Below are 27927 nucleotides of genomic sequence, written 5' to 3' on the forward strand. Positions count from 1 at the left end.
AAATTTATTATTCATGTTATATGTAGCACATTAGTACCGAAACAAGTTCCTAGTTTGTGAACTGCTTGTTCACTGACAATGGCAATAAACCTTTTCTGATTCTGATTCTGAATCCAGTTGAAGATTGTATGAACATTTTAGCTAATTCAGCACTAGAGATGGAAGATCCCATTGAATTTGAAGACTTTCAGTCATTTGTTGATCTTTTATCAAAAATGTTAGCCCTTAATCCAGCTGACCGAATCCTTCCAGCAGATGCATTAAACCACAAATTTATAACCATGGAGCATCTTGCTGAAGAGAGTGGCATTCCTTCGGTCACAGTGGCTTGTGAAACGACGTCAGAATTCAGTCGTAGAGATCCTGACAAATCTCTCTCTTTGGAAACTGATTTCAAAGACTCTGAGCTGCAGGAGTCCGAATATGTAACTCAAGGAACAGCTTTTAAATTAGAGAAAGGAGTTGCTATCAGAAGCTTGTTAAATGTTTACGTTGTAGAGGATTTACTGAGGTCTAGTTCCTGTGGACACGTTGCTAAGTGTAATATAAAAGGGACAGATGAAATAGTAACATTGAAAGTAATACATAAAGACAACAAATGGAAGACTGAAAATGAGGTCAAAGCCTTAAAACATGTCAGTCAATTTAATCCAGACGAGATCAACATAATCAGGTTTATTGATTGTTTTCCATATGAGGACTGCGTTTGTCTTGTTTTTGAACTGTTAGATTTAAATTTACTTGACTTGATGTCAAAAAGACAATGGACACCACTAAGTCTAGCTGAAATTAGACCCATCGCACATCAAATGCTGGCTACACTCGACGCTCTACAGAGCCTTGGTGTCACTCACACCAAGGCAGCTAACATGTTGCTGGAGAATCGTAATTTACAACCATTTAGGGTAAAGTTGACAGACTTTGGCCTCACTGGCTTGTCTAACATCTAAATTAGACATGGATGTTGTGCAGGCTGACGCTTATAGTGCACCCGAGGTTTACCTTGGCAATCCGCAAGACAAGTGTGTGGATTTGTGGGGTCTGTTCCCACGTGATGAATACGAAACTATGAGGATTATTGTGAAGCTTCTTGGTAAACCTAAAGATTATTATCTTAATACAGGTAGACAAGCCCAACGCTTTTTCAAACTTGACAAAACGGGGCCTCAGTGTTTTTGGAGGTTGAAAACACCTGAAGAATACGAACTTTATTCAGGAAAGATGATAGAAAAGTGTCCCTCAGCTTTGGATAAACTGGAGTCCCTGGATGATTTATTACAGATTACACCAAACAATAAAGACCCCTCTTCAGTTGAAATCCTAAAATCGTTTGTTGATCTGTTAAAGCAGATGTTAGCTTTAAAGCCAGCAGACAGAATCCTTCCAGCGAATGTACTAAATCACAGGTTGGTTGGTTTATGCTTGACGCGTCTGCGAGGTTCGCACGGCTCCGCGCGGCAAAATTGCATCATTTTAACAACCACGCCCCTCCACCACGCCTCCGCACGGCCCAAAATTTCCGCACCGCGCACCTAGGAAATTTTCTAACCACGCGGACGGTCGGACGCGGAAAAACATGGCGGACTGGCAAGAACTAGTATGGCAGAGGTTCGTAAATGCAGACATTTGTATGATTCAGCTCTCAGAGATCACCGTGATCAACATGTTGTTAATAATTCTTGGAGAGAAATAGCTCGCACTGTCAGAAAAGACGAGGACGCTGTTAAAAATGCTGGAATGCCATGTTGTAAACAACAGTTTTTACTTCTACTATGGTGTAGTGTTGGATGCATGCCGTAGAGCTCCATGCTGCCCCCTACAGTTTGGAAGAATATTGGCTCACCGCAGTGACAAGCCGCACAAACCATAAATGCTGCAAGTTGTGAAGCGCGTTCCATCCGCGAGCCGCATCACCAAGTGGAAAGTGAATGCATCAATCATAAACCAAGCTTTAGGACGAGCTTTAGCTGTCTGATCAAGAGCACTGATGACTCAGACTCTTTTAATAAAGATTTAATTATGTGTCCAATAAAATGATCAGTGAACTCTTTTATGGCTGACTGAACAAATTTTACATGATTTATTTAGTCTTTTATTTCCTGAAATACTCCAGATTCTTTTAGAACGTGTAAAATATTTCTCCTGACTGTATTTCTGTCGGTTTCTGCTTCCTCCTCCGTTTCTCCTGCTCTCATAACAAGTTGCTGCAAAGTAATCATCTCCCATCAGCAGCTTTTAAACTCCCCTCATTGTGAACGTGTTGAAATGCATGTCAGGAATGTTCCCCGCTGCGTCTGTGCTAATATTTATCATGCAAATCACTCATCCGAGCACAACAGCTTCCCAGGCATCAGCAGCTGGTGGTGACCGGACTCTCAGCTACAGCAGCGACTCGGTGGGAACCATCAAGGACTCGTTCTCGTCCATGGATGGTTGGAAAACCTGCAGGATCAAACCGTGACCTCCTTCGTGTTTGTGTTTGTACATTAGTGGGAAGAGTTTTGCTCTCCAACAGAATTCTTCTGTTTTGGCTTTTTTCTGGTCAGAATACATTTTTCAGATCAGCAAACTCATTTAAATATCAACAATAACCTGATTAAACACGAAATGCATTTAAAATATTGGTTTTATTTCTTAAAGGATAAAAACATCTTTCCACACCAACCTGGCCCTGTGTGAAAACCTAATAGCCACTCTGGTAAATAAAGATATAGCTGTGATTAACCACATTATCTCTCTAACTATCATTAGTTTCACTAGTCGCTCTGAGGCCTGATAGCTGCCACACCTGAAATCACTCCTAGCGAAAAGATCTCAAAAAGCAACATAAATGCCCCGTTTTATAGAACTTCAATTGTTGCAAGCCCGAGCAACCAGTCAAGGCTTAGAAACAGTGGTCAGGGACAAGGGTCACACAAGGGTCAAGAGGACAGGAGTTCAGGACTTGCTGGTGAGGACAGAACTAGGCAAAGGGTCAAAAGACAAGCTGTCTTCTCTAGATCCACCCATGGACACACCCCTGGGCCCGCCCCTAACTCCACCTCTGGCGGGAAAAGAAGGAATGGCATGGAGTGAGGAGAGGTCCAGCTGGACCCAGGAGCTCTCAGGAATGCTGGAAGAAGATCTACAATTTGCTACCAATATGAAGATTTATGACCTGTGCTCTCATTCCAGGAGTGCAGAATGTAACTTTTGTGCCCTCATGTGAATACTGCATGTAGTGAAATGATACTAAATGTCTTATGTAGAGCTAAAAAAGTGTATCTGGTAGATGACCCCTTGACCTAAACTGTCAGGAGAGAATGACTTGTGACTCTTGCATTGTTTAGAGCAGTCTCAGAAATGATATAAAAGGATGCAGCTCAGATCGAGGAGGAAGTTCTTCTAGAGAGGGCTTCAGGCTTCGTTCTTGGGGAGATTCTGAGAAGACGAGAGCTGGTGTAAACTGACTCTTATTTAATCATTTTGAACTAATTCCTCCGTGGGGGATAGTAGTTGTTTTTTACTTTACCCATTTTTGTATTTTGATTTTGTAATAAACCTTTTTTGAAAAAGAAACATAATCCTGATTCTTTCAGGTTTTCTCTAAAGCTTCACGTTTGGAGCCCTGGCCATAAATTGCACAGAGGTAAGCATGTCGAAGATCGGTCTCTGAATTATCAGGACTTACTTTACAATTTATAACAGAATAATATAAAGAAACCTTAAGATAAGGGAAGTTTTAACTTCTCTCCCCTTGCGAGTAACGAGTTGTCTTAAGGGTGATAAAAGCAAAATATTCGAGGTTATTTTGGCTCTGATTGCAGGTTGAAAAAGTCTCTAATCAGCTGGAAGGTTGGATTAATAAATAAATTGATAAACTTATGTTAGCCTGATCAACTAGCATAAATCATTTTATAGTTACCAACCTCCCACATAAGCTGTTAGGGGCGCAATTAATTCCGGGTAGCCCAAACAATTGCTGAGAGGCTTGGCTTGCCTCCAGACTTCTCTCTAGTATCTTAACCAAAAGGTAACGAGTTTAAAAGAAGTGTAGCACTCTGGGGCTGGCTATTCGTGCAAGTCATTTCACCTTTAAAATAAAAGACAAGATTCTAATTAGGTAGTCCAAACCCGGATCTAGTACGATTATACTCGTCGATACACCCCCGAACCCTGATGGATGCACCGTCTCATAAGTTCTAACGGAACTGGGTTTTAAAGGAACCGGTAAATGGGACGGGCACGCGACATGGCGCCTGCAACGTGAGGCTAATCGGCGAAGGTTTAAATATTAGATACCGGACTATTCGACGTAGAACTATGTCTTTTAGGCTGATAAAAGCTTACGCACTATGGACCTGATAAGCTTATAACCTTGGAGCGAAAACCGCACCAATTTCTCGAAAAGGAAAGAAATTTGGGAGAACGGACGATTAACTCAAAGAGGTATAAAGAAATCACGGCTTTCCGACGTAAGAAAAGCCAAGGATAAAAGCTAGGCAAAAAATAAAAAGGAATAAAGAGTAAGAATAAAGAATAAGACGTGAAAACGAATAAAAATAAAACAAATAATAAAAAAGAGAAACTTTCAACCAGCCATGGCAGATAGATCTTTAACGGTAAAACCGGAAAATGTTCTCCTTAATGTGAGATTTGTCACCGGAGAAATAGCGACATTTCAAGGTGAACCACAAAGCGTTTTAGCAGTATCCTGTAACTGGAGTTTTCATAACAAGGCCGAAACGGCTCAAGCCGCAGCGGAGCGCTGTCCGAATGCTGAAACTCAAGTAAAGAATAATCATGTATTTCCGTTAGTGGGTGATTTAGTGATTCTAGCAGAACAACAAAATGATCCTGTTTTTAATCAGATAGCGTGGTGTTGTTGGGAAAATCCAGCGAAACTCCCCACGGGCGAGCAGTATGAGATCCTTCTGGGATTGCTTGAGCAAATACCAACTGGACCGGAACCTTTAGTTCTCACTCCATTTGGAGTCGGGCAGTACCGATGTGATCAGGGAGCGATGTACTCTGCTATGGCGGAGTTCGTGGTTCAACAGGCTAATAGTAGAACAATTTACTTCTTATCTAGAAGCAAAAATGAGGCAATTCAAATGAGACAGGCGTTATGTAACCGACTGGGGATCACGGAGCTCCAAGCGGAAATGTACCGGAGACGAGCTGCAGTTGAAATGTCGGACTCCTGGGATGAAGCCCAATCGGTTCCGACCGCGCCCCCTTTGTATCCAGCGCTCCGCGGGGAATTCCCTGTGAGCCCCGGTTCCGAGAGCGGATTTCCTCCACCCCCACCGAACCCGCCTGACGCGGTTCGGCCGGCGCAGTGGAACCCGTTTCTACATGTACAAACCCCAGGTGTGTCGGATAACTGAAGCATATGGCGCAGGTTTGGTAATTTATTCCGAAGCCTCTAGCAGGCTAGGAGACATCCCGGTCGTAATTTTAGTGGATAAGTCAGCCTTGCCGCGAGTAGAGAAGAAAGTCAAACATTGGTTTGAGGCCAGAGACAGAAGCAGCGAGAGCGAGGCTGAATCGGAGGAAGAACAGGGTTCCCAACTGGTGGTGCGTGGCACACCCAAAGGGACGCTCAGGTCAGAATGCGAATCCCGTCAAAAATGCAGCACTCGGATCCCTGGAGGCAAAACACCTGAAAAAGTGAGTTGGTTATCCCCAGTTACAGCCCATGAGCAAGGTGAGAACAGAGAAAATGTAGAGCAGCAACCCCAGAGAGCAGAAAAAGGAGATTGCATTAAGCATAACGTAAGTGGTCCCTTTATAATAAAAGACGTAACTGGGAACGTGGTTTTAACTGACACTGGTTTGCGCGTTCACCCTCATCAAGTTATAAAATAACTCTGAAAAATAAAAGTAATTAATTGAAAAAATAAATAAATAAATAAATAATTTTTTTTTTTAAATTAATTACTTGATTAAAGGTCATGGCTGGGCCAAAATCTAGTGAAGAAATGACTTGTAAGATCCCAGGTGCTACGGGCCTCATTTTTGCTAACGAAGGGGGATTCTGTTAGAGATTGTAAAGTGGCTATGTTTCCGGGCTTCATAGAATCTGCAAATGCGTATCGTTACGCGCAATGGGGAGGCTTGAAGCCGGGAACATGCGTGATATGCAAATCTCTGTGCACCCTAATTAAATGGTCGGGGCTCCGGGAGCAGAAGCCCACTCACCTGGAAAGAGGAACAGACTTGCATACAGGTGCGGTGGAGCTGTCTGCTCCCATTAAAATATGTTTTTGCGGAACCTGCTTGAGGAATAATCCAGGCATCATCTCCTGGCAGGTCTGTGAATGCACCCACAGAGGTGAAATCAAAGATGGGTGCTGTTTCACGAAGAATGGTGTTTTGACTACCTGCTTACCGACAAGCCAGCCAAGTATGTTTTTTGTAGGAGAGCTGCTCAGGAATCCTAGCCTGGTGAAGCCGGTTAGAGATTTATGGGTGGAAGCTTATCCATTTGTGTTCAAGCTCAAGACCAGAGAAAAAGGACTGGAAGAGCTTCAGGCTCGGTCCAAATTTGAGTCTATCAAGAGCTTGATATTAGGACAACAATTTGGTACGCTGGCTGATGCATGGGAAACAGGTACACAGATTGGGGTAACTCAAGAGTATAAAGACGACAGATGGGGAACTTATCTGTCAGGGACTCTGGACTGGCATACAGGATTGTCTGTTCAGGAGCCCCCAGGGATGCGTAAGCATGTTACATCATACCTGGTTGAGCTGAAGAGTCTTGGACCAGGGGCGGAGCGTAAGTTCATGCCTTATCAGTTAACTTTGATAGAGGTAATAGACCTGTCGGGTCGCGTTTGCAGCTCGGCTGTTAACATAGTGACCACCCGGAGAGGAGAGGCATATTGGCCTAAGATTTATGGGACTGCTCACACTAGAATGTCTCATAGAAGGCTGGTCCCCAATCTGACTCTACCTAACTAGAGCAGGGCGCTTTCATTTCCTGCTGATTTTTATGCTTCTGTCTTACAGATGTTATCTACGCAGAAGCATAAGAGGGAAACCAGCAGAAAACGAAAAGTGGTCAGGTATGCAACTCCGGCGGGAGTTGATCCCAAAGTTAAAAAGAGAGATGTAAATATTCCGAAAGGAAAGGATAGTTGAATCTCAGATAGAGGAGGAGCAATGTGGTTTTCGTCCTGGCCGTGGAACTGTGGACCAGCTCTATACCCTTGCAAGGGTGATGGAGGGGGCATGGGAGTTTGCCCAACCAATCCACATGTGCTTTGTGGATTTGGAGAAGGCTTATGACCGTGTCCCCAGGGGCACCCTGTGGGGGACGCTCCAGGAGTATGGGGTGGGTGGCTTTCTGTTAAGGGCCATTCAGTCCCTTTACCAGAGGAGCGTGAGTTTGGTCCGCATAGCCGGTAGTAAGTCGGACCTGTTCCCAGTGAGGGTTGGACTCCGCCAGGGCTGCCCTTTGTCACCGGTTCTGTTCATCACTTTTATGGACGGAATTTCTAGACGCAGCCGTGGTGTGGAGTGTGTCGAGTTTGGTGGCAGGAGAATCTCGTCTCTGCTTTTTGCGGATGATGTGGTCCTCCTAGCTTCATCCAGCTCTGACCTTCAGCTCTTGCTGGGTAGGTTCGCGGCCGAATGTGAAGCGGCTGGGATGAGGATCAGCACCTCCAAATCTGAGACCATGGTTCTCGACCGGAAAAGGGTGGCTTGCCACCTCCGGGTCGGGGGAGAGGTCCTACCTCAAGTGGAGGAGTTTAAGTATCTCGGGGTCTTGTTCACGAGTGAGGGTAGGAGGGATCGGGAGATCGACAGGCGGATTGGTTCGGCGTCTGCAGTGATGCGGACGCTGAGCCGATCTGTCGTGGGGAAGAGGGAGCTGAGCCAGAAAGCCAGGCTCTCGATTTACCGGTCGATCTACGTCCCAATCCTCACCTATGGTCATGAGCTTTGGGTAATGACCGAAAGAACGAGATCGCGGATACAAGCGGCCGAAATGAGTTTCCTCCGTAGGGTGGCCGGGCTCAGCCTTAGAGATAGGGTGAGGAGCTCGGACATTCGGGAGGGACTCGGAGTAGAACCGCTGCTCCTCCGGATCGAAAGGAGCCAGTTGAGGTGGTTTGGGCATCTGGTCAGGATGCCTCCTGGACGCCTCCCCGGGGAGGTGTTTCGGGCATGTCCTGCCGGCAGAAGGCCCCCGGGTCGACCCAGGACACGTTGGAGAAGTTACATCTCCAATCTGGTCCGGGAACGCCTTGGGGTCCTGCCGGAGGAGCTGGTGGACAAGGCCGGGGAGAGGACGGCCTGGAGCTCCCTAGTTGGGATGCTGCCCCCGCGACCCGGACCCGGATAAGCGGAGGAAGACGACGACGACGACGACGACGACGACGACGACGACGACGACGACGACGACGACGGAAAGGATTGGATAATAAAATGGATTAAATGGGCCTTTTTTATCCTTTTCGAATTTAGCCTCATAGGATTAAGTATAGCGATTGCATATGGGGTACATGTATATCTCCGAACGTATCATGTGTCCTCGGTGACATATAACATAACTCACGGAGGACCACAACAATTAGTAGGGAATTGGAATGTATCCAAAATTAAGCTGTTATGGCCCAAAGAAGATTTTAATGAGAATATAACCACCTGCATGATAGCAACACAGATTGGATTCAAGATTTGTAGTGTAACAGGGAACAAAACTGGCTGCCTGCGCTTGCCCTGTGGAGAAAATGGATTTGACCGGATCATGGCTACACCCTCCGTGACATCATTTTCTGCAGCAGAGCAGGAGGAGAAGAATGACACGGAGTGTGGTGAGACCGGCCCATGGGCGGAGTATATGGCAGTCTTAATGGATCAGACAGGATCCACAGAGCTTGATCGATCTTGTCAGATAATATTGAGGAAAAAGAAAATCTTAAATCAAACTTCAGGTGAAGTAGAGTTGTGGGTTTACAAATATTGCCTTAGAAATAATTTAGAATGGGGACACAACTTTACCACTTTCAAAGTGATAAAGATAGAAAGATGGTGGCCTCGTAGAATCGAATTTGGGTGTTTTCAGACCAAAGACAGTAGTTTAAGTTCCTGGCAAACAGGAAATATTACGCATTGGTATCAAAGATTATCAAGAGGGAGGGAACGAAGAGATGTTTGCCCGACCCCCCCTCCTAACACAACACTAAAATATGATTCCTTGTCCATGATAGGAGAGAGTCACATGTGGCAGAAAGTAAAAGATAATGTGATTAAATGGTTATCAAAAGTACCCCCTGCAATGTCTGATCCCCTGGCTGAGGCAGAGGAAGGTGAAGAGACCGTTCCTCTCTTTCTAGAGCCCGGTGTGCGGGGTAAGAGATCTACTTCAGACTTAGCTCGACTCTTACGTAAAGGTCATAGTGAATATGCAAATTACACAGGATATCAGAATTATATACTTCCCACTAATAGTACATATTTTAACTGGACATTTTTCTGCCTCCATAATGAGGTAGGCCTTCAGCCTCAAGGATGGGAACTGCATCCAATACGACACACTCTTTATACAGAATGGGTTTATGAGGTTCCTAATTTTAAACACCCAAAAGTAGTGCAATGGATGAAAAAGGATCAATCTGATCCCACTAACTTAGATACAGGATTTCATGCATGGAATGAGGAAACTAGACTCTGTTTAACCAGGAAAGCGAATAATAGCGCTGTATGGCAAGGAGGCGAGCCACTTAGAATAAGGATCGCAGGAGCATATTATCAAAAAGGTACAGCTACTCCTGATAGTATAATTGAGGCAGACTCCATCTTCGAAGCAGTAAATGAAATGATTAGACCAACCCATAAGAAAGATTTTTATCACAGTCCCACATGGGCTAGAAATTACACCTTAATGCTTGAAGGATGTCAGGTGGAAGTCTGTAATAATACTAAAGGGTTAACTAGAAGGATGTGTATTTTTTGGTATTCACAACTATATGGATTAACAGTTGGAGGTCTGCGTCCAGACACATTAGGAGATCGAGAGTTTTTTAAACCTAGGCCTCCTTATTTAAACATAGCTACTTTAGGAACTGGAGAATTATGCTATAAAGTCTTACGTGGTTATATGCAAAGAGATATTCCAGAAGATTATAGATATTATAGAAAAGGAATGTACGAGACATATCCTATGACATACTGGTATGGAGAGGGATATAATAAGCAAAAATATGATTATTACCCCCAGGACACAAGGATTGAAGCAGAAACCTTTGAAAGAAAATTAGTGGGAACTAAAACTCTTGTGATGGAACATGGTCAACTTCGAGTTAAAACAAATTGGTTTTCTATTGATAAAACAAATACTTGGGAAGTAAATGATACAAAAACAGGAAATGGTCTTTTAGATCGTATAATGATTATGAATGATAAAGTTGGAGACTTAGTGCCACCTGGATTTACAGCGCCAGGAACGACGAAGTGGGGAGCGTTTAGTCTGGTCAATTTCAATTACCTTAACGGGTTAGGCATAGACCATCATGTGTGTTTTAATGAACCGAGAATAGGGAAAAATCCTCAACCTGAAAGATTCACAATTGACCCTGATGCACCCAAAGAGTTTCCTAACTTCAGAAATTTCCCAAATTGGGATCTGAGAAGTGGTTTTTGCTCACCATTTCGAAGATCGTTAGATCAGCAAAAAGCTGACTGGTTTGATTATTTTGCATATGGCATAAATGGCACATTACGTCATGTGAGTCTGATAGTACGTGGTGTGAATGAAATTATGAGTGACAGTGTAGTGCAGGTTTCTAACAATGTAATTCAAGGAACTTCTGATTCAATGGGCATGTTGGTAAAAGGAGTGAGAGAGCACATCATTAGGCCTGTCTGGGACGCTCTGTTCTGGCCCCTCTGCGCTCTAGGATTAATGTGTGGGGTGATTATTTTAATAATCGGTATGATTTTGGCCTGTAAAAACAACAAATGGCAGTTGACAGGAAGAAAGCTGTTAGGAGAAAGGAGAAAGGACCTGGTAGATCCAGATAAGATGGGAAGAGAGGTGTCAAGGTAGAGGGAGTATTAGCCCCCCTTCTTGTTGCTCCTGTTTAAGTGCAGGCCTCTCTGCACCGCGTGTCACTTGCTCCTTAACTGTCAGTCTGTAACTTGAAGTGAACCAATGGCTCATCAAACTCACCCTGAATCTGAGCTGATTGACGCTCTGAATCTGGAGGTATGTTAGGATTTTGTAACTATTTTATCCAGTTTGTCTTTAGGATGTTGTAGACATTTCATAACTGGTGTACACTTGTTGTGAGGATTATTGTTGTAAAACTATGCCTGCAGATAGGAATTGTAGTGTGGTTCTTCCTGCAGCTTCTGATGATCTATTTTCTCCTATAATTAAGAAGTGTTTATGCAGTAATGCAGTTACTTATTGCTTCATGGAATGTGTTATATATCTCATGTGGAACATATTTTATGTTCCTTCCAGATGGACTCGATTCGGCAGAATATCATAGAGGGATTAATCCCCTCCGCAGGTCCATCAACTGTTTTCTCTCTGAATGGCGCATACTATTTGTGCACCGTGAATCGCGGGAGGGATGGATTGCCTCAGACTAAGACAATCGGGCTCCAGTGTGAACATGCTACGATGAATAAACGCTGCGTGTCTTGCAGGTTTATTCAGTACATCCAGACCAAATGGAAAAGGGATTCAAGCGGGAGACTGATCAGGAAGACGACATACTAATGTTGTCCTCCCCGGGAGTAGATGCCCTGCTTGAGCAGGCCCACGACGAGGAGCTGACAACGGCGCCCTCATCTGACGTGGCTGAAGAGGTTGTATCAGTAATGACGGCAGCTTCGACATGCGTCCCGTGTCCTGATGTGATACGTGAAATCCCTATGGTCTGTCTAAGTAGTGAGCCAGCAGGCATTCCTTCCCCTGTCCGAATTGCACCTGGGAGAGAAATGAGATGGAGGATTAAATCCCAGAAGGGGTGTTACTTTGTTTGTTAAGGCAAGATTATAGATTGCTTTCAGTTTATGAATATTTTGTCTGTAAAGACTGGATGGTTCGGCCCAGAAGTTTGTGACTCTTTTGGGACCGCACCTTTGTTGGATACGAAAAATCATGTTTTGGTTTTCAGCGCCAGCTTCCCACCTCAAATGATGGGATCGCTTCCGCGTGGAGAGGCTCCGGTGATGGATTTATCTTTATTCTTTCTGGGCGAAGATCCCACAGATGGGAGAAAGCAGTTTAAAGGTTATGTAACAACCCGCAAAGGGACCTTGTGCTTACCCGTAGCTGATGATGGCATTATGATGAGAATGAGGGTTGATGTGGAGGCCACAGTTAGGTGTCTGAGTGTTCAGCCGTTCCTGAGTGAGATGGATGCTAGATTTATGAAAGCTTGCATTGCTGCTCTATCTTTTTATGGTCCTTTGCCTCAGTTCGTCCTCATGGGGGATGTTGCAAGCCCGAGCAACCAGTCAAGGCTTAGAAACAGTGGTCAGGGACAAGGGTCACACAAGGGTCAAGAGGACAGGAGTTCAGGACTTGCTGGTGAGGACAGAACTAGGCAAAGGGTCAAAAGACAAGCTGTCTTCTCTAGATCCACCCATGGACACACCCCTGGGCCCGCCCCTAACTCCACCTCTGGCGGGAAAAGAAGGAATGGCATGGAGTGAGGAGAGGTCCAGCTGGACCCAGGAGCTCTCAGGAATGCTGGAAGAAGATCTACAATTTGCTACCAATATGAAGATTTATGACCTGTGCTCTCATTCCAGGAGTGCAGAATGTAACTTTTGTGCCCTCATGTGAATACTGCATGTAGTGAAATGATACTAAATGTCTTATGTAGAGCTAAAAAAGTGTATCTGGTAGATGACCCCTTGACCTAAACTGTCAGGAGAGAATGACTTGTGACTCTTGCATTGTTTAGAGCAGTCTCAGAAATGATATAAAAGGATGCAGCTCAGATCGAGGAGGAAGTTCTTCTAGAGAGGGCTTCAGGCTTCGTTCTTGGGGAGATTCTGAGAAGACGAGAGCTGGTGTAAACTGACTCTTATTTAATCATTTTGAACTAATTCCTCCGTGGGGGATAGTAGTTGTTTTTTACTTTACCCATTTTTGTATTTTGATTTTGTAATAAACCTTTTTTGAAAAAGAAACATAATCCTGATTCTTTCAGGTTTTCTCTAAAGCTTCACGTTTGGAGCCCTGGCCATAAATTGCACAGAGGTAAGCATGTCGAAGATCGGTCTCTGAATTATCAGGACTTACTTTACAATTTATAACAGAATAATATAAAGAAACCTTAAGATAAGGGAAGTTTTAACTTCTCTCCCCTTGCGAGTAACGAGTTGTCTTAAGGGTGATAAAAGCAAAATATTCGAGGTTATTTTGGCTCTGATTGCAGGTTGAAAAAGTCTCTAATCAGCTGGAAGGTTGGATTAATAAATAAATTGATAAACTTATGTTAGCCTGATCAACTAGCATAAATCATTTTATAGTTACCAACCTCCCACATAAGCTGTTAGGGGCGCAATTAATTCCGGGTAGCCCAAACAATTGCTGAGAGGCTTGGCTTGCCTCCAGACTTCTCTCTAGTATCTTAACCAAAAGGTAACGAGTTTAAAAGAAGTGTAGCACTCTGGGGCTGGCTATTCGTGCAAGTCATTTCACCTTTAAAATAAAAGACAAGATTCTAATTAGGTAGTCCAAACCCGGATCTAGTACGATTATACTCGTCGATACACCCCCGAACCCTGATGGATGCACCGTCTCATAAGTTCTAACGGAACTGGGTTTTAAAGGAACCGGTAAATGGGACGGGCACGCGACACAATAACAAAATAACTCAGAACAACATCTGAAGCTCTGCAGGTCTCACTTGGTTCAGGTAAAGGTCAGAGGTCATGTTCCAACAACATGAAACATTTGCCAGAAAACATCTCAATGATCCCAAAATGTTGGGTAAAAGATTCTGCTGACTGACAAAACCAAAGTGAAACAGTTAGACGGTGGGCGTCCCGTTAGATCAGGTTTAAAACTAGTGCTGCATCTCAGAAAAAATACATCACACCAACAGTCAGACATGCTGGTGCACCTGGGTTATGCAGGAAAATCCTCCCCAGAAGAACTCAAAGGTCAAGCTTAAATCTAACTACGCTGCTGCAGGACCTTAAACTGGCAGGACTGCAGAAGCTTGCTCACATTCATCATGAAAGTAGGACAGATCTTCAGCCTGAGACGGGTTAAGAGAGGACACAAGCATGGAGGCACGGTCGGATGAAAAACAAAAATAAACTTTAGTTACTGAGTGAAAGACAGAACGAAAGAAGCTGCAGGGCAGGAACTAAAGATGCATAAATCCATGAAACATGACTCGAGAACAGGAAGACAGTCTGTGCTGAAGAGACGAGACCGAGACACCAGGAGGATTAAAATACCAGTTTAATGACTGAAACCTTGTTAGACTTTAATGCAGAAAGGACAGAATAACTGGATAAAACAGATAAAACAGTGGGTTCATTTCTTTCCTGCCAAACATGTTTTAGTTTAGAGCAGGACTCTGCAGCTGCCATGATGGAAGGACACGTTTAGAATCATCTGACCTTTTCAACATTAGTGCTATTAAGCCACTAAATCTAATAGAGATTTTTCAGTTCAAATCTAATCATTGGCTCCAAAGTTAAACTGATCACTTGGTGGAAGTTGAAGCCGTTTGTAGCTAAACGAGGCATAAATGATGGGATGCTGTATGCACAGTGCATTTATGTAATAGCTGACATGTAAACAAGCAGAGGTTTCTTTCTGCTGCAGGCTGCAGAGTTTAACTGAAGCCATTGAGGCAGAAGTTCTCTGGAGGTTTTTGGGGAAAATCAGAACAGAGGCGAGAATTATTTTCAATAGTGGAAACAGTATTTGTGCAGTTACAGAGGGTTTCCACTGAGCTGATTGGGTCACATCAGGTCGGGGAGAGTGGAAGCTCGTGTCCTGGAACACGTCTGAACTGAGGTCATGTCTGTAGCAATCATCTGACCTGGGTCTGGTTTGTTGGTTCTGCTCTGAGAAGCTGATACTGAGGCACAATTAGACTCTAGATAAAGATCTCAGCAGGGTTGTTCGGACTCGTTTATCATCTTATCAAGCAGATCAAGTTATATAAGATTATAAAAGTATTTGGGTTGTGTATGTAAGGAAGCACGGCAGAGCACAAACACATGAATATCTAAAAATATCATTTTAGCTGCAGAGAAAGAAAAAACAAGGTCTTGCTCCAGCTTGCACCAGCATTCCTCTGGTCTGGCGAAAAAGGGTTTGACATCCAGGGCAGCTGATGAAACATCTCCGTTTGAGACTCAGGAGAAGGTTTTGCTTGGCCTCAGTTTAGGTCCAGAGGTCACCAAAGGTCACAGAGCAAATCTCAAACCCTCACTGACCTCTGAGTTGTGCTGACGTCTGTTGTTTTTCCCCATCTTACTTTTGGCTTTCAGACAGGAACATCACCTGCTCTGTGTTACATTTTGCCCTCAGGATCCTGTCCTTGAACAACTGCAGGGGAATAAAGTTGTTATTTTGTTTATCAGAGGAAATTACTGCTTTTCATATCAAGCCAGCAAAAGGGAGATGCAGTGAAAGATGTGCAGGATGAATGAAGCGTTTATGCTCTATAGTCTAAAGACTGTCAGCGTTCTGTCATATCTTCATGTTCCAGGATCCTTTTGGGAGTCCATCACTGTTTAAACACAGTTGTTGCTTTCTTGGTTTGATCCCAAAAGCATCAGGGAGGATTTCTGGTTCAGTTACAAACATTACTGATTTCAGCATGCACCTGCCCTCAAACTTCCTTCTTCACTTTCCACACCTGGTGCTCACAGGGAAGTTCCCATCCAGCATTGTCCTGCCCTGACCCTGCTTACCTTCTGAGATAAGACAAGCTCAGGCCCGCATACAAGGGCAGGGCCAAGAGCTGCAGAAGCTGCCAAAGAATGTCAGGATGGAAAATCTCAGAAAATAAGATAAGCAAACTATTCATGGCCTAAATTTATGTAACACACTCATTAACTAAACCTGTGAGTTCTGCTTTTGTTTGTCGGAGCAATAGTAGCTTGTTAGGTCGACTAACTCCAACATGTGAACCATTCAGATGAAAAAGGCTCCTAAACTCGAGAAATCCTGTTTTAATTTGGAGCTTTGGGTTCTTTGTTAATAGCAGACTGTTCATCCACTTTAAAGGTGAATTTGTTCTATCACCACTGTGAGAAAATGTTCAGACACGTGTGTGAGTATAGGCCCACACACACACGGGTGATGCTATGGTCTCATTCATTTATTTCATGCAGTTTACAGGTTTCTAAAGCTGCAGGAGTGCAGCTGTTTAATTGTTAGAATAGAATAGAATAGAATAGAATAGAATAGAATATTTTTAATCTCCTGCTTTAACCTCCTGAGACCTTACGTTCTCACACGAGACCCCATGTCCTCACACGATACCTTATGTCCTCACACGATACCTTATGTCCTCACATGAGACCTTATGCCCTCACATGAGACCTTATGTCCTCACATGAGACCTTATGTCCTCACATGATACCTTATGTCCTCACATGAGGACATTGGCTTCCTGTCCCATCATATTTTATTCAGTTGTCCTTCTTCATTAGGTTTGCTCTCAACAACAGGATCCACACAGTTTTATATCTTGGTCTGATTGTGTTTATGGCTAGTTTCAGTTCATCCAGTGCTGGACTGACCATAGGGCATAGCGGGCAACTGCCCGCTGGGCCGACCCTTTCATCTTTTATGGGCCGGTGTCTGTTTTTTTTTTTTTTTTTTTTTTCCTCTGGCCTCTAGTTGTTGCGGACAACTTGTCCGCGCCGCCCCACGCGATGCCTCGTAAAAGTTGGTGGATTGGCCAATTGGTAATAATACACTCTGGGCTGGACCAATAGCCAGAGGTCTGATGCACCCACCAGTAGTTGTTTGTGAATCTCAGTAAACAGACAGGCGAGCTTAACAAAATGGAGAACAAAAAACGGAAAGGAGGAGCGGAGAAAATTCGACTAAAAAAGAAACTGGCCCTTCAGGCTGATGCTGGCACATGTGTTAAAATCTCACAGTTGTTTGGTAGTGAAGGTTCAAGTAAAATCAATTTAGGAAGTGATGGAGCCTCAGCCCAGCGACAGGTTGGAGAAGAAAAGAGGGAGGAGGAGGAGAAACCCGAGCCGGTGTTGTGCCATAAATTGACTCGCAGCCAAAAAATGATTAGCCACTGCGGGATCGCGCACGGTTAGGTAATTGCATTTCTAGACAAAATTCCCCAGGATTTCGCCCTAAAACTCAGCATATCTAGCAATATGGACATTCAGAAAGCAAAGATAACCTCTTCCGGTACTTAAACAGATGTTTATCGCGGATATTAGTGTGGCAGTGTTTGTGGCACCCTGCGCGGGAGCACGAGGACATGCTTGTGGAAAGAAGGAGTAAGATGTGGCAGTGTGGTGAGCATCCATAGTGTCCCGATTGATCATGCGCCCTGGCTACCTGACTAAGGAGATTTCCCTTTGGCTGACTGGTTAGAGCGTATGACTCTCACCCGGGAGTCTGGGGATCGAATCCCGCCCGGGCACCGTTTCTGCACCTTGCCACATTAGTTTTTCCAGTTCGGAAGTTGTTTTAAGTGTTGCTATTTGTCTTAAACGTTCACAATGAGGATATATTAATCCTTTTTGCAATATTTGCGATTGAAAGATTGTTTGTGCCACAAACTTTGTGGTAAGAACTGGCTTTCTTTATGTTACAGCCTTGATACTAAAAAAATAAATAAACAATGTAAAATGGCACCCTGTATTGAATGTAAACGTTGAATAAATGGAATCAAACAATTCTCCAGCGATTTAATTTTTTCCCCTTCCTTTCTTTAATCTACTTGACATGGAGCCACAGTTAACTAGTTTGGGGCACATTTTTACTTGAAAAAAAGTATTTAAAATGATCAAGCTTTGGCTTTAATGACACTGTGTAGGTTACTATCTATACATTACTTTGCTCTATTTAAAAGTAACAAGATAAAAGCACTTCAGCACATAAAATTAAGATTGTCACTTGCCAAATAGACTACACCCTCCCGTTTACCTATAAGAAATGCCTCAAAATATCTTTAAATTCTTTATTGATGATTTAATTGTAGACAACTAAAATGGCATTTTACTTGCCAAAAAGTGATTGAATCGCTAAGATTTTCATAGAGGCTAAAATTGACCAAATAAGGGTTTTATGTATTATCTGTTGACGTTACTGTACTCATACTGCCTACTGTGTCATCAAAAACACCCCAAAAATGGCAAAAAAAAAAAAAAAAAAAAGAAGAAGATAATTTCCCTTGCCAAAAATTGATTACAGTGTCCTGGTCACCTGTAAAGGGTTACATTTACCTAAATATTACTTTATTTATTATCTCTTGATGTTATTAGTGCCATCACAGGATGCCGGTTGTCTTTCACATTCATAAACACCTCAAAAATGGCAACAAATGATCATTTCCCTTGCCAAAAATTGATTACAGTGTCCTGGTCACGTGTAAAGGGTTAAATTGACCTAAATATTACCTTATTTATTATCTCTTGATGTTATTAGTGCCATCACAGAATGCTGGGTGTCTTCCACATTCATAAACACAGAGTCCTGGTCACCCATAAAGGCTTAAATTGGCATAAATATTACTTCATTTATTATGATGCTGGGTGTGTTCCACAATGATATTCGAATAAACGTGAAAATATTCTGTCCGAATATCTGTTTCTTGTTATAAATATAACAGCTAGAAGGATTTACAGTTAAAATAGGAGAAACACGTGACTCCCCAGGAAGGGTCGTAACACCACTTGCCTCACACACATAAGTGAACAAAACAAAGCAGCATGGAGACACTCCGTCTCCAACCACCTCTCAGGCAGCAGCCTGCACTCCCAAGTTCTACACGTCACCAGAACATAAACAACCGCAACACAATAAAAGCAGTGTTATACAAAATGGAAGGCCTGTAGTGTTTATTCTCTTACAGTAACAACTTATCAATTTTTGGAGGAATTTATTTAGAATTTTTTGGTTTTTATTAATTGTGCAATAGAAAAGTAATCGCTAGATTAATCATCTAAATAGTCATTAGAATAGTCGACTATTCGATAAAATAATCGTCAGAATAATCATTTAAAAATAATCAGTTACCCCCAACCCTACTTTTTAGAATACCAGGATAGGAAGGATGGTGTAGGTTTACGTTTATTAGATTGATACATAAATACTACCAATAAGAAAGTGTATGTTGGTGTGTGTCAGAAACAGCATAAGGCTTAATGTCTTTTCCAAAAAAAAACAGGTGATGGGCCGGTCTCCAGTCAAAATGCCCGGGCTGAATTTTTGTCCCAGTCCAGCCCTGAGTTCATCGGTCTCTGTGTATTTTTAATAGAGTCTGATTTAGCCTTAAATGAACAAGTTTCAGTCAAATAAATCAAACTGGTTTTAATCTGGAACCATCCCACCTTGTAGAATCTGAGGCAGGATTGTTTTATTCCAGCTGTTACTGATGCTGATCAAACATCATCGATCAAGTCTTCCAGAAGTTCATCCAAAAAGGCTCAACCTTTCGAACAGGAAACAAAATAAATGTTAAAATACTAAATATTAAACATTCATCTTTTGCCTATTCTTGTGCATATCAGTAGTTTATTCATCTTTAATCTGCTCTCATAATCCATCCATTCAGCATAATCTTATTCTGCATCTAAAATACATTTTTACTGTTTAACGTTGAAACAAATGCTTGTTAAAGTTAAGCAAACAGCTTATTTACCTGGTAGAGTTCATCTGTCCCAACATCGTCCTGAAATGTAACTGAAATAATCTATAAAAGAAAATAAATCTACACATTTTTGATGAAAAAGATACTTTCACATTTTATCACCTACTAAATAAAAGCTTGTTGTTATTTATTGAGTTTCATTAAAATCTGCTCAGTAGTTCATGAGAGTTTCTGCTCACACACACACAGCTCATGTTTGTCTGCAGGTGATAATATTTATATATGATTCAGAATTTCCTCATTCAGAACAAAAGTTTTCATTTAATTAACTGCAAATAATTGGTGACATTTTCTTTATTGAGAATGTGCCGTTGGGTTTGATTTAAGGTATAAAGACTGTTCTCTTTGTAATCCTACTGAGTAAAATTTAGTTTTTTAACAACTTTTCCATGAAAACATTCATTTTGTGCATCTGGATTTTGCTCTGTAAAGAGGTTTCATCAAACCTGTCTGGGAATCAAAAGGGTACCGAAACAGTGGATTTGTCCCACCTGTAGAAAAATCAAATCACAAAAGAACAGCTAGGCCAACATGTTACTGAATCTGTACAAATATCACATTTCTTTAACAGTTTATTTTTCAGTCGTCTGTATTGACAAATGAATGTAGTGTTTACACTGATCTTAAATGCAAATCAGATTGTAATCACACTACTTGTAGCCTACTGGGTGGGTACAACTGATTCACATACATTTGTGAGAGCACAACACACCTTCACAATTGTATCTACATGCATCACATCCTTTTCTTTGTCAGTGTCAGTAAATGTGATGGGTGGGGTGCTTTGCAATAAAGCGTATTTCTGACGAACAACTCCTATGACCCTTTCAGTGTGTATCCTGAGTGATGCTAAGCATCGGGGGCTTTCCAGGTCAACAGGATCTAACAGTTTTTTACCACGGGTAAAAGCTGGAATCTTTCTGTCAGCTTGGAACGATTGTACAGACTGTCTCACGTTAAAGCCCCTGTCTGCCAAAACTAGGTCTCCTGGAAGTAAGTGTGATAAAAAGTGACTATTTTCTGAGATGAACTTGTCACTTGTGCGGCCTCCCCACCCATTAGAAATAAAACAAATAGATCCCTGTGGGCTAATGGCAATCAGATATTTCACAGTGTGATGTGATGTAGAATAACACTGGGTACTGGCTAAAAGATTACTTGGTTTTTCAATGAATATTTCAAAGCAGTCAGTAATACAGTTTTCTCAAAGTGTTTGTTACAAAATGCATGTGGTAGAGTTTGTCTTAAAATATCTCTCAGGCCAGACGATAAGACTTGGAACTAATCTACAGTACATCACACTAATACAGTGCTCGAAAAGTTTAGAAACTGGTGGAATCAACTCAAAAATAAAAAGCCAAAAAATCAAAGCTTAAATTCATCCGTATCTTAATTAAGGTCAACACAAGCTGCTGAAATAATGTGAAGGAAGATTTCATTTTAATTAATGGTAAAACAACATTGAAAAGAGCCATCAGGATTGAAAACGTGGGTAATCCAGTCAACATTAGAACCGTTTGATCACTGTTTTGCAGAGCAGATTCATTTAGTTCAGTTTTAGACATATGCTCTCTTTTCGTAGCTGATTTTCAGCCCTCAAGGCTTGAACCTCCAATTTGAGTGAATAGATTATTTTTTTACAGTTTTCATTTTCACATGAAGGTCCAGTGTTACTATCTTCCTCCAAAGGCTGGCGGTGATGTTTGGGTTCTGTGCAATCTGTGACAGTGGATGGTCCTGCAGAAGGTTGGGAGTCATTTTCTGGTTCAGTGTAGTCCCTGATGGAGGAGGCTTCACCAGCAGAAATATGTGATCCCATGGCTGCTTGTGTGAAATCTTGCTGTAATCTTCTTATTTTAGCTGCCTGTCATCTATTAAGTTTGTTCTATAAGCAACTTTCCCTTCTTCTTTACTGGGGAGGGCACATGCTTGAAAACTGATGGACATAGTCGGGTGAAAGCAGATTGTCACTCTTTTCCCTAGGACTAAAGGAACAAACAGAATTCAGGAGGATTACAACAAAACACAAAGGCTTTTACTGGTACAAACTTTAGACAATATATTTAGACAGAAAAAAAATTGGTAGCTATTACTTTTGAGTAATATAACACAAATTCTGTTTACTGTTAAGCCTTTTGTTTACACCGCCACAGATCCTTTTTCAACATTCGTTAGCCGTTACCATCAACCCCGTGGACTCATGTTTTGATTACATTAGCTAGAACTATTTTTAAACCTTAACTTCAAATTATGTGAGGTTACATGAAATGAAATGGGCACTGCACAAGCGGAATCTATTGTGCGACGGGTTCCAACGCTCGGTTTTCTTCATCGCGCTTCGAGCTCATTTGATCAAAGAAATCCATCGTTCCCTCCCTGCTGGGTCTTTCGGAATGCGATAAAAGGCTCGGTCTTTAACCTGACCTCGGTGGTTTGTGCAACTAGGAGCACAACACGAGTCAACCATTATCTGAAAGCTGGAAAACTGTCGGCTAATTGGCTTGTTTAAAATTTGTTTCCTACCAATATGGAGCACCGTGGTGCATGATGGGATCGTGTGACGTCACCTCCTGGAGCTCTATTGTAATGTGTGTGGCAGCTTGCTAATTTAGTCTCCCTCTCACCTCTCATTCCTGAATGGTTGCCTTGAATCTCCGTCTATCTGTCTCCCTCTTGGATCATCCTGCTTGTGCTTTTTCACACAGAGCAGGGGACAAGACAACATTGTAAAGAATCTCAAGGCCACAGTGGGGTACAAGAAGATAAAACTCAGGTTCCCAGACTGTGAAGAACAGTACCTTGTGCAGCATCTTTGTCTCGCCACTCCTGTCTCCTCCTCCAAATAGACAGTCGCCTGACTCTAGCGAAGTCCCTAGATTGACCACACCGCTCGTCCACCATGTCCTTGGCATTTGTCATGATGATGGTGCTTCTGGGTTCTGCAGTGGTGAATGCATTTGTCTTGCATCCGTCCAAGGAAGAGCCTGCAGCTAATTCTGCTTTTCCTCGTCAAAGGTCAGTTTAAGCAAATCTTTCAGCTTAAATGATGTTTTAAATGTAGAAAACATGAACTGCAGCTCTTTTGTTTTGCAGGATTAATAGATTAAGGTAAAATTGTCCACAGTCTGTGAAGCAGATGTGGAAAGTGCAAAGTGGGTTTTGTGCTAAATACTTGGAAATGTATTTCTTTTATGCAAGTAAAGTGAAAAGATGTGGTTCTACTCTGGATAAGTAAGCAGAAGTATAAATCAAGAGTTTTTCTTTCTTCTGCCAAATACTTGAAGTTGTTCCAGAGAGCAGTCAGAGGAAATTTCACAACCACATCTGGCATGCTTTGGAACAAGTTGCTCATCTACTGAATCTTTTTTTTTACATGTGAATGATTATTATGTTGGTATGTGATTCTGTTTGGGACGGTCAGGTGCCCGGATGAGTCCCTGCGAGCAATAAGGAAGAGTCTCCTTGGAGAACTCAACCTGCAGTCTGAGCCACAGCTGCCGGCTGGTGTGGTGGACAGCATCCGAAAACAGTGGCAGAGAACTTTCAGCACCGTTTCTCTAAGTGCCAAAGACACTGCAGGCAAGTGGAACGCAAAAAATTAAAAATATTTTTTTAAATTGCTTTATTGTTATTCTGATCCTGTGCTGCTACATTTACATCATCCATCTTCCTCCAGGAGCCTCTGACGTCTCAGAATCACATGACGGTGGAAACAGCACAGGCCTCCAGTGCTGCTCCATGGCCTCTGAGATCTTCATGAAAGGTTTACAACAATAAAATAATTCAAATGAGCCTAATACTAATAGATCTGTGTTTTTAAATATTTGTTTATTTTGCAGACCTGGGCTGGGACACCTGGATGATCCATCCTGTGAGCCTGACCATTGTTCAGTGTGCCGCGTGCAACCCTGTGGACAACAGCGTGCAGTGTCCTTCATCCTCCTCCTCCAGCATGCAGGTATCATCATTAAGTCTCAGCTGGAGACGAGCTGTTTTTCCTTCATCCATGTCTGTTTGGCAACAATCAGCACGTAACTTTGTTTACCTTGGTGTGTTTCTGAGATACGCCGTTCGTTCTGACCTTTACCTGGCACATGCCAGAATGCACGTGGTAATAGGGGTGGTATTAAAACAGAGATTAGCTAATCCGGACTGAACATCTGTGGAGAATTTATTTGATGTTATTTAATATGAAACATAAAAGTTGCTAAAAGTTGGCTTCATTATGTTTTTAGACGTTAAGTTGATCACCAACACTTTATTTTCTTTCTCCAGGCCGATTTGCCATGCTGTCAGCCCGCTTCCCAGAAGATGGTATCCATCGCCTACATGGATGAAACCGGCGCCATTAACCTTTCCTCGGTGCAGCTGACCCGCAGCTGCGGCTGTGAACCTGGGAACGCCCAGCAGCAGAGCAGAAAATAGGCTGAGGTTTGTCCTTCGGTCCTCACCTGCGTGCATCGAGCCACGTCCTGTATTCAGATTGTCTTCCTGTCCAGGTCTGTTGACTCCCACCTCTCCTGCTGACTGTTTATATCTGACGATGTTCCTCAGAACGTTCAGAGCTTAGCGTGGGAGCCAAAGCAAAGTCTCAGTTTTGCATTCCTGCTGCACCCTTGTAGCAATAACAGTTTTGTTGTGCCCGCCACTCGTGGAAATGAAATGTTCTACATTTACGGCCTAAATCAATTTGCTGTTTAAAATAAAATCAACATTAACATCAGAAAATGCTTTTTCTTATTTTAGATAAATTTAACATTTCTGGCACCAAGTGAAGGGAACTTATCGGGGTTCGGTTTACGTTTGGGTGATACATCTCATTTATTTATAGCTGCTAAGTTACTGAGTGTTCTCTCTAAAAGTCTGAGAGCGACCGGAGCCAAATACTCGACAAGCCAGCTGTCTCCGGCCTGATGTACGCTTCCACCACGTCCTCTTATGGGAACAAATTCCTTTTTATCTCAGCAGGCAAACTAAGGTCAGCAAAGTCAGGCTGTAAATTCTTTAAATGCTTCCTGATTTTGAAACTTCCCCGAAAAAAAAAAACATCCCAGAATTAGTGAGGAGCAGCCAGAAGCTTTGTGAGCAGCCTTGGCCTCAGTGGCCTTTATTTAAACATTAACACATAAAGATATTTTTGCCTTAAAATGATGAATAAAATAAAAACATTATGAGTCAGATGCTGATGTGTTTTAAAAACAAACTCCAGTGATTCAGCACAAGTACATGTAATACTACACCCTCTGTAGCCAGCTCAGGACTTGTTGAAATCTGAAGCAGCCTCGGCCGCCTTCAGAGGTTCTGGGATGTCAGGAACGTTTACTAGAACACAGCCTGCAGTTTGGACTCGGTGCCGGTTTCTTTTGGCTACCAGCGACATCCAGTTTGTGCCGTGGTGCTGGTTCCAGCTGAGCTTTGAGGTGTGTCCAGCAAAATGCCGTCATTAAATGTTTAAAAATTTACCTTAAAGAAAGATCACCTTGATTAAAAGTCTGAGTGAAATGATTAAAAACATGTTCTTGGTCCAGATCAAAAGTTATTATTTAAGCATAAAAGCATTTTTAGTCTCTCTTTGGTTCCTTTATCTAATCTGCTGCTTGAACACAAAACTTTGACTTTGTTTGCTAAATAATTATTTGTCTTGTTTGTTTTTTAATTTAGAACAAATGTTTGTTTGTGGGGAAAGTTCTCATTAGTAATTTTTAATGCATTAGAGTCTTTTTGTGTGTACTATTCAAGTTTTTACTATGTTACCTCCAAATTGAAGTATTAACGTGTTTTTCTCATGTGTACTAGTACTCAGCTGAATCAGTAGATTTAACTCTTTTATCATCATAATCATTTGTACCAAATCTGTGATTTTACTTTTTGTTCTCATAAATAAAAATGCATGAAATAAAATGATGTTTTTATTGAACAAAACTTTTTAGTTTAGATCTTATTTTGAAAGGTTGAAACGTGTTCCTTAAGTCAGCCAGTTTTCATTTGCTGCCAGAGCAGCAGAGCTGGTGATGTTCAGCCAAGAGGGAGGGGGCTAGATGAAGGAATGTTCTCCACATGACCAGGTGCCTCTGAGGGGACGAGCAACACGCTGGATGCTTCAGATCAGCTCTTGATGTTTCCACCGGTGCTTGGATTCTGCTGTTTAACTCATCATCCTCACAACGTTTAAAGATCTGGGTCTGTCACTGAGTTTTACCAAAAGATATATTCTTTTAGTTTTTGTCCACCATTACTGGGCAGAATGTCAGGATGCTTCAGCGTATGGGTGTGTGTCGTCCTCCTGTCCCCACTTCTGACAGCTGAAGGGACAATTGAATGCTTGGAGAAAGAAACACCTTTGGAGCTGAACACCATGGAGAAACCCACGGACTGTTTGGTAGAGTGCAGCTCAATGACTTACATCAAAAAAATCCAGCTTCAGGGCAACCACAACATTCAGATTAGAGACTCTAGAGAAGGTAAGAAATGTTTTACAGCAAAAATAAGATAATAATACTGGTAAATAAGACAATGATGTAGATTATCAGACATGGAAGTGATGTCTCTCAATCCATCACTTTAAATAATCTGCTATAATTTCACCTGACAAACTGATTTTTAACTAGTTTACAGATAAAACACATCACTTTGACCACTTTCCCTTAAAAAAAGAAAATAAACAACAGCATTTAAATCATTTTCATCAATCAATATTAAACTAAACCAACATCTTTCGGTTTTAAGAGCTGTTCTTGTGATCCTGTTTTCATGGACTTATTTGTTTTGTCAGGAGAGCCTGGAGAATACTGCTGGTCCACTGAGTTCAAGTGTAAGATTGGAGAGAGGTTTCTGAATGCATACGTGGTGCTGCCTGTGGATGTATCTGCGCTGGGAAACCAACCACTGGAAGTTAAAACCACAGGGTCGGCCACCACAACGCTGCACGTTCACAACAGCCCCACAACCATCGCAGAGAGCTGCGGCCTCCTTTACAAAGTCACACAGTTTATCAGCTCGCCGAACACGGAGACCTCGTTATTCTGCGTTCAAGTTGTCATCCAAGGAAACGAGCCGGGAGACAGAGTCCTCACATGTCCTCCATATCTGGTCACTTTCTGGCAGAGAAGTCCAACCTAATCCAGCCAGCATGGAGGTGGATAAAGTGCTCAGATTATAGCAGCCTTAATGCTACAGTAAAAGTTCTCATTGGATTATGTAAATATTTAATCAGAATATTAATGCCTTTTGTAGTCGGTGGTGTGTGTGTGTGTGTGTGTGTGTGTGTGTGTGTGTGTGTGTGTGTGTGTGTGTGTGTGTGTGTGTGTGTGTGTGTGTGTGTGATAAAACAAAACAAAATGGTTTTACTAAAACGTTTTCTTATATGCTTTATTGTTTTTAGGAGATTTTCATATTTCGTAATATTCAGAACCCAAAGGTGATTATTTCTTCACTAGACATGGAGTAAACACACACACACACACACACACACACACACACACACACACACACACACACACACACACACACACACACACACACACACACACTTATGGTTTGTTCTTTTTGCAGTTATTCAGAGATGATGTTGAACCAGAGAAGTTAGGATGATGTCATTCACTTGCAGATGGATTTATTCATATTGCTCTTGTTTAGATGAATTAAACAGATGATAAATGTGCTTTCACCCTTCACCAACATCAAGTTAAGTGCTACAGTTATTATTCATCTGCTGCTTTGATGGAACTCTTTATGGGTTTCTGCATTAACTGATAAATTAACATTTATTAAATTCTTTAAGGACTCAAGTGAAGTGTTTGTGTGATTGTAGAAACATTGTAATTGTTTATTTTTTCTGTTAAATAACTGGATTTTTTTAAATAAATGATCTAATATCAGAGTACATGAATATCTGTGGTAAATAAACTGTACTTTATGTGACTTCAGCCATTTGTTTTTTGTGTTTGAGAGTCTTTAACTTTGTTTATTCTAAGATGTAAACAGAGATTTTTACTCTTCATTGTCTAATCTGTTCAACTGTTAGGTAAAAAGTTATCATAACCAAATCTGTCCATCAGGAAACCAGCTTTCAAGATGATTACAGTTT

The 27927-nt window shown here is 42.1% G+C and overlaps 2 protein-coding genes and 1 long non-coding RNA gene across 3 annotated transcripts in view; 2 read left to right on the plus strand and 1 right to left on the minus strand.

The window, feature by feature from the left end:
* LOC107373312 (homeodomain-interacting protein kinase 4-like) overlaps nucleotides 1-27927 on the plus strand; it is a 745746-nt gene that overhangs the window by 25960 nt on the left and 691859 nt on the right. The window lies entirely within an intron of this gene.
* Nucleotides 18332-27761, plus strand: LOC139070336 (bone morphogenetic protein 6-like). The gene is made up of 6 exons (XM_070552393.1): nucleotides 18332-22856; nucleotides 23263-23420; nucleotides 23518-23604; nucleotides 23681-23799; nucleotides 24117-26302; nucleotides 26614-27761. Exons 1-5 carry the CDS (start codon nucleotides 22741-22743, stop codon nucleotides 24264-24266), a joined length of 630 nt encoding a protein of 209 aa, XP_070408494.1. The 5' UTR covers nucleotides 18332-22740; the 3' UTR covers nucleotides 24267-26302; nucleotides 26614-27761.
* LOC129164429 (uncharacterized) lies at nucleotides 23457-23850 on the minus strand. The gene is made up of 2 exons (XR_008564018.2): nucleotides 23683-23850; nucleotides 23457-23593 (listed from the first exon to the last, which is right to left on the minus strand). It is a non-coding gene; the product is annotated as an uncharacterized lncRNA (long non-coding RNA).

The sequence above is a fragment of the Nothobranchius furzeri genome, chromosome 6 (genome assembly GCF_043380555.1).
Source record: "Nothobranchius furzeri strain GRZ-AD chromosome 6, NfurGRZ-RIMD1, whole genome shotgun sequence".
Classification (NCBI taxonomy): domain Eukaryota; kingdom Metazoa; phylum Chordata; class Actinopteri; order Cyprinodontiformes; family Nothobranchiidae; genus Nothobranchius; species Nothobranchius furzeri.

Coding starts and splice junctions, on each gene's coding strand:
- LOC139070336 (XM_070552393.1), top strand. CDS start 22,741: ATGTCCTTGGCATTTGTCATGATGATGGTGCTTCTGGGTTCTGCAGTG. Junction 23,605..23,680: donor CTCTGAGATCTTCATGAAAG/GTTTACAACAAT, acceptor TTTATTTTGCAG/ACCTGGGCTGGGACACCTGG. Junction 23,800..24,116: donor CCTCCTCCTCCAGCATGCAG/GTATCATCATTA, acceptor TTCTTTCTCCAG/GCCGATTTGCCATGCTGTCA.